Source organism: Stegastes partitus, unplaced genomic scaffold (assembly GCF_000690725.1).
Source record: "Stegastes partitus isolate 25-593 unplaced genomic scaffold, Stegastes_partitus-1.0.2 Scaffold74, whole genome shotgun sequence".
Lineage (NCBI taxonomy): Eukaryota > Metazoa > Chordata > Actinopteri > Pomacentridae > Stegastes > Stegastes partitus.
The window spans coordinates 247017-249932 of record NW_007577805.1 but is presented as its reverse complement, the minus strand read 5'-3'; the positions used below and the strand labels follow the sequence as shown (position 1 = coordinate 249932).

General features: G+C 42.8%; 1 protein-coding gene across 2 annotated transcripts in view; it reads left to right on the top strand.

Annotated features, from left to right (window-relative positions):
- pawr (PRKC, apoptosis, WT1, regulator) overlaps window positions 1–1809 on the top strand; it is a 76136-nt gene extending 74327 nt beyond the window's left edge. For both annotated transcript variants that reach the window (XM_008276469.1, XM_008276468.1), the window contains exon 7: window positions 374–1809. In XM_008276469.1, coding sequence (XP_008274691.1) covers window positions 374–460 — 87 coding nt within the window. In that variant the 3' untranslated portion in view covers window positions 461–1809. The remainder of the gene's footprint in view (window positions 1–373) is intronic.
- Window positions 1810–2916: the final 1107 nt, after the last annotated feature.

Sequence of the window (2916 nt, the reverse complement as noted above, 5' to 3'; positions counted from 1 at the left end):
GTGTGGACAAGGACTTTTTAAGTTCCTCTACGTGTAGTTCAGCTCATTCCCTACAGTCTTGCAGTCGCGGCCGGTGATGGAAGAAACCCAAAATGAGGAGTGTCACTTTGATGAGACGGCGCTGCGGCTACTTGCAGCCTCTCTCATTTGCAACTAATTGAAGCTGTTAATGTCTAATTTGTTGCTATCAAGGCAGCCTGGCTACAAGGGGGAAACCTGGCAGCAAGTTCAGGCTCATTTTAGCTCTCAGACTAGCACTCCACAACCCGATCAGGCTCCTCAAAGTTAAAGAGGCAGGATGTTGAATATTCATGAGCTTGAATGTGTCCAGACGGTACTAACCCCAGAGGTGTGCGTTGTGCCCTTTCAACAGGACCTGGACGACATCGAAGATGAGAACGAGCAACTTAAACAGGAGAACAAGACTCTGCTGAAGGTGGTGGGTCAGCTGACGAGGTAGAAGAGCTCCGCACGGCCCAGACCCGACACAACAAGCCAGCCTCGCCCCGACGAATGGAGCGTCTCCGTTCCCTCTCCTCTCCTGCCCTCGGTCAAGTCCAGCTGCGTGACCTCTTTTTTGTGTTTGATTCGTCTGTTAGAGGTGAGACTGTAAATTAGTCGTCCAGAGGCTCACGGCCTTAAAACACATCCCTCTGGGGGGATTCATTCCTTTTGTTGCGAAAGCCGAGCTGAGTGGTGGAGGATCATCTGTCGTTCTATACATATTTAATGTAAATGTTTGTATATAGGCCATTTAGGTTGTTCATGTTTGGATTTCTGATAAGGTCTGAAAAAAAAAAAAAGAAAATTAATACAATGAATGTATGTGCTGCACAAACAAGCGCGCACAATGTCTTGTTTAGAGGCTGTAAAAAGAAAAAAAAGTCTCCGTTTCCACAGCGTGCACACAGAAATCACCCTGATAAACTTAAAACAATCTCCAGTGTTGCATTGTTTGAATTGAGTCTGAGGCCAGTGCAGCGCTACTGTCTACAACACTTGGACCAAATTCAACACAATTACTGCTACAGTATCAGCAGCCAAAGTGGGCATAGTGCCTTGCAATGCATGTGAGATTTATTTTGTAATTTCTTTCTTTTTTTTTAACTGGTTAAAGCCTGGAGCTTTATTTACAAACTGTGCCAGATTTTCCTTCTTCCAACCACATCTTGGTACATTTTAATCCCACTTGGGCGTCTGCAATTCCGAATAAATAAAGTTGCATTTTAAATATATCCAATTTAAACAATGAAGTTGAAGCAAGACTATATCAATTATATGCTTTACGCATTTCAATGTTAACATCTTGAGTATTATGCCTGTCAGCGATGAAATGTTTCGGGGTTAAACCCTCGTCTCGTATATATGTGGACTCTTTTTTTAAAACGCATTTTGCTCTCGTTTACAAGTTACGGTCTTTGCAATATTTCATAGACGATTAGCTGCTCTGTTTATAGCCTCTAAAATGTGGAGTGGAGTGAGCTACAGTGCATTCTTATTCTGTATGATAACCAAATGAACCGAAGGAACATACTATTTGAAATGCATCTCTTTTGTTTACTCAAGGGAAACAAGGCTTGGCTGGTGGCAGCGTTTTTTTTCTTTCTCTATTTTATTCCAGTGAGCTCCTGTGCTGTGGCAATTAATCTTTAGGTTTTAGTCAGTCAAATCTGCTTCCACGCACATATTTTGGGGGTAAAGATCGTCCCCCTCGCAGACCGACATCACAGATCCATCTCTCTTTCCATTACATTATGCATGTACAGAAGATTAAGTCATTTAATAAAAGTTTGATTATCTCCCTCCTCAGTCGACTCGCTTGTGTTCATTAAGACTAATTTGATGTGATGATACCGTGCCACTGAGTCGGTAATGCAATGTGACGGTGGTGGGGGGTTCGGTTCCTCCGCTTAGCTTTCAGTACACACACACACACACACACACACACACACACAGTCGCAGCTGATGATGATTCAACATGCCAATCACCAACCTGACTGCGGCTGGGACATAAAACCTCGAGAACTTATTATGCTATTGAAACGCATTAATTCCCTCACCTAGTGACAGAATGAGGAGGGAACAATCTATACAGGAACCATATCAGGACTAATGCCATCTAAATTTCCAGATAATGGCCTCTTTCAGCTGATGGAAAGTGCTGGAGGCTCTCTCCATAATCCCTATTAGCATTTTTATGGAAAGTTGTAGGGTTTGTCATTTGGAATAGTCACAGAGGGCACAGACAATTCATATCTGTCTTTGGTTTGTCACAATAAGCTGCGAGTCGGCTCTCAGCGGCACCATCAGACCCCCACTAAAGTTCAGACAAAAACTGAATCATTTCGGTCTTATCAACGCTCAGTAAATTGCAAATTTGGCTGCGTGTGAACGCGGTTTGTCAGCAAATCTTTTTGTATAAAGTGGGTCTGGGGTTTTGTTTTGAAGCTCATTTTTAGACACAGTCTGTTGTCGTTTTGTATAGTGGCAAAAACGATTAAATGATAGAGTTTTAGACGTTAGAGCCCGACCAATACGTTGTTTAGCAGATATTATTGCTGATATTGACACAGACATGATAGTAGTAGCAGCGTATATGTTGTCCAAAATACGCCTATATGAAAACATTCTTTTACAGAGCTCAATACAGAAGAAGATGTTTGGGGGAATTGTGTCATCACATAGTTTGTCCAGCAGAGCAGCTCTGGCTCAGTTGTTTAAAAATACTCAGCACCGTCTGCAGCATAGATATGTATAACAAAGGCTAGATGTCTTAAGGCGGAGTCTCGGACAGGATCACCGGCAGCCATCTTGATATGGGGAAGCTCTCTGGCAGAACCTGTGGTACGCGAAGGAAGGTGAGGGATCTGCACAAACAAAAATACTCTCATCTCGCTGAAATCTTGATGGATTTAC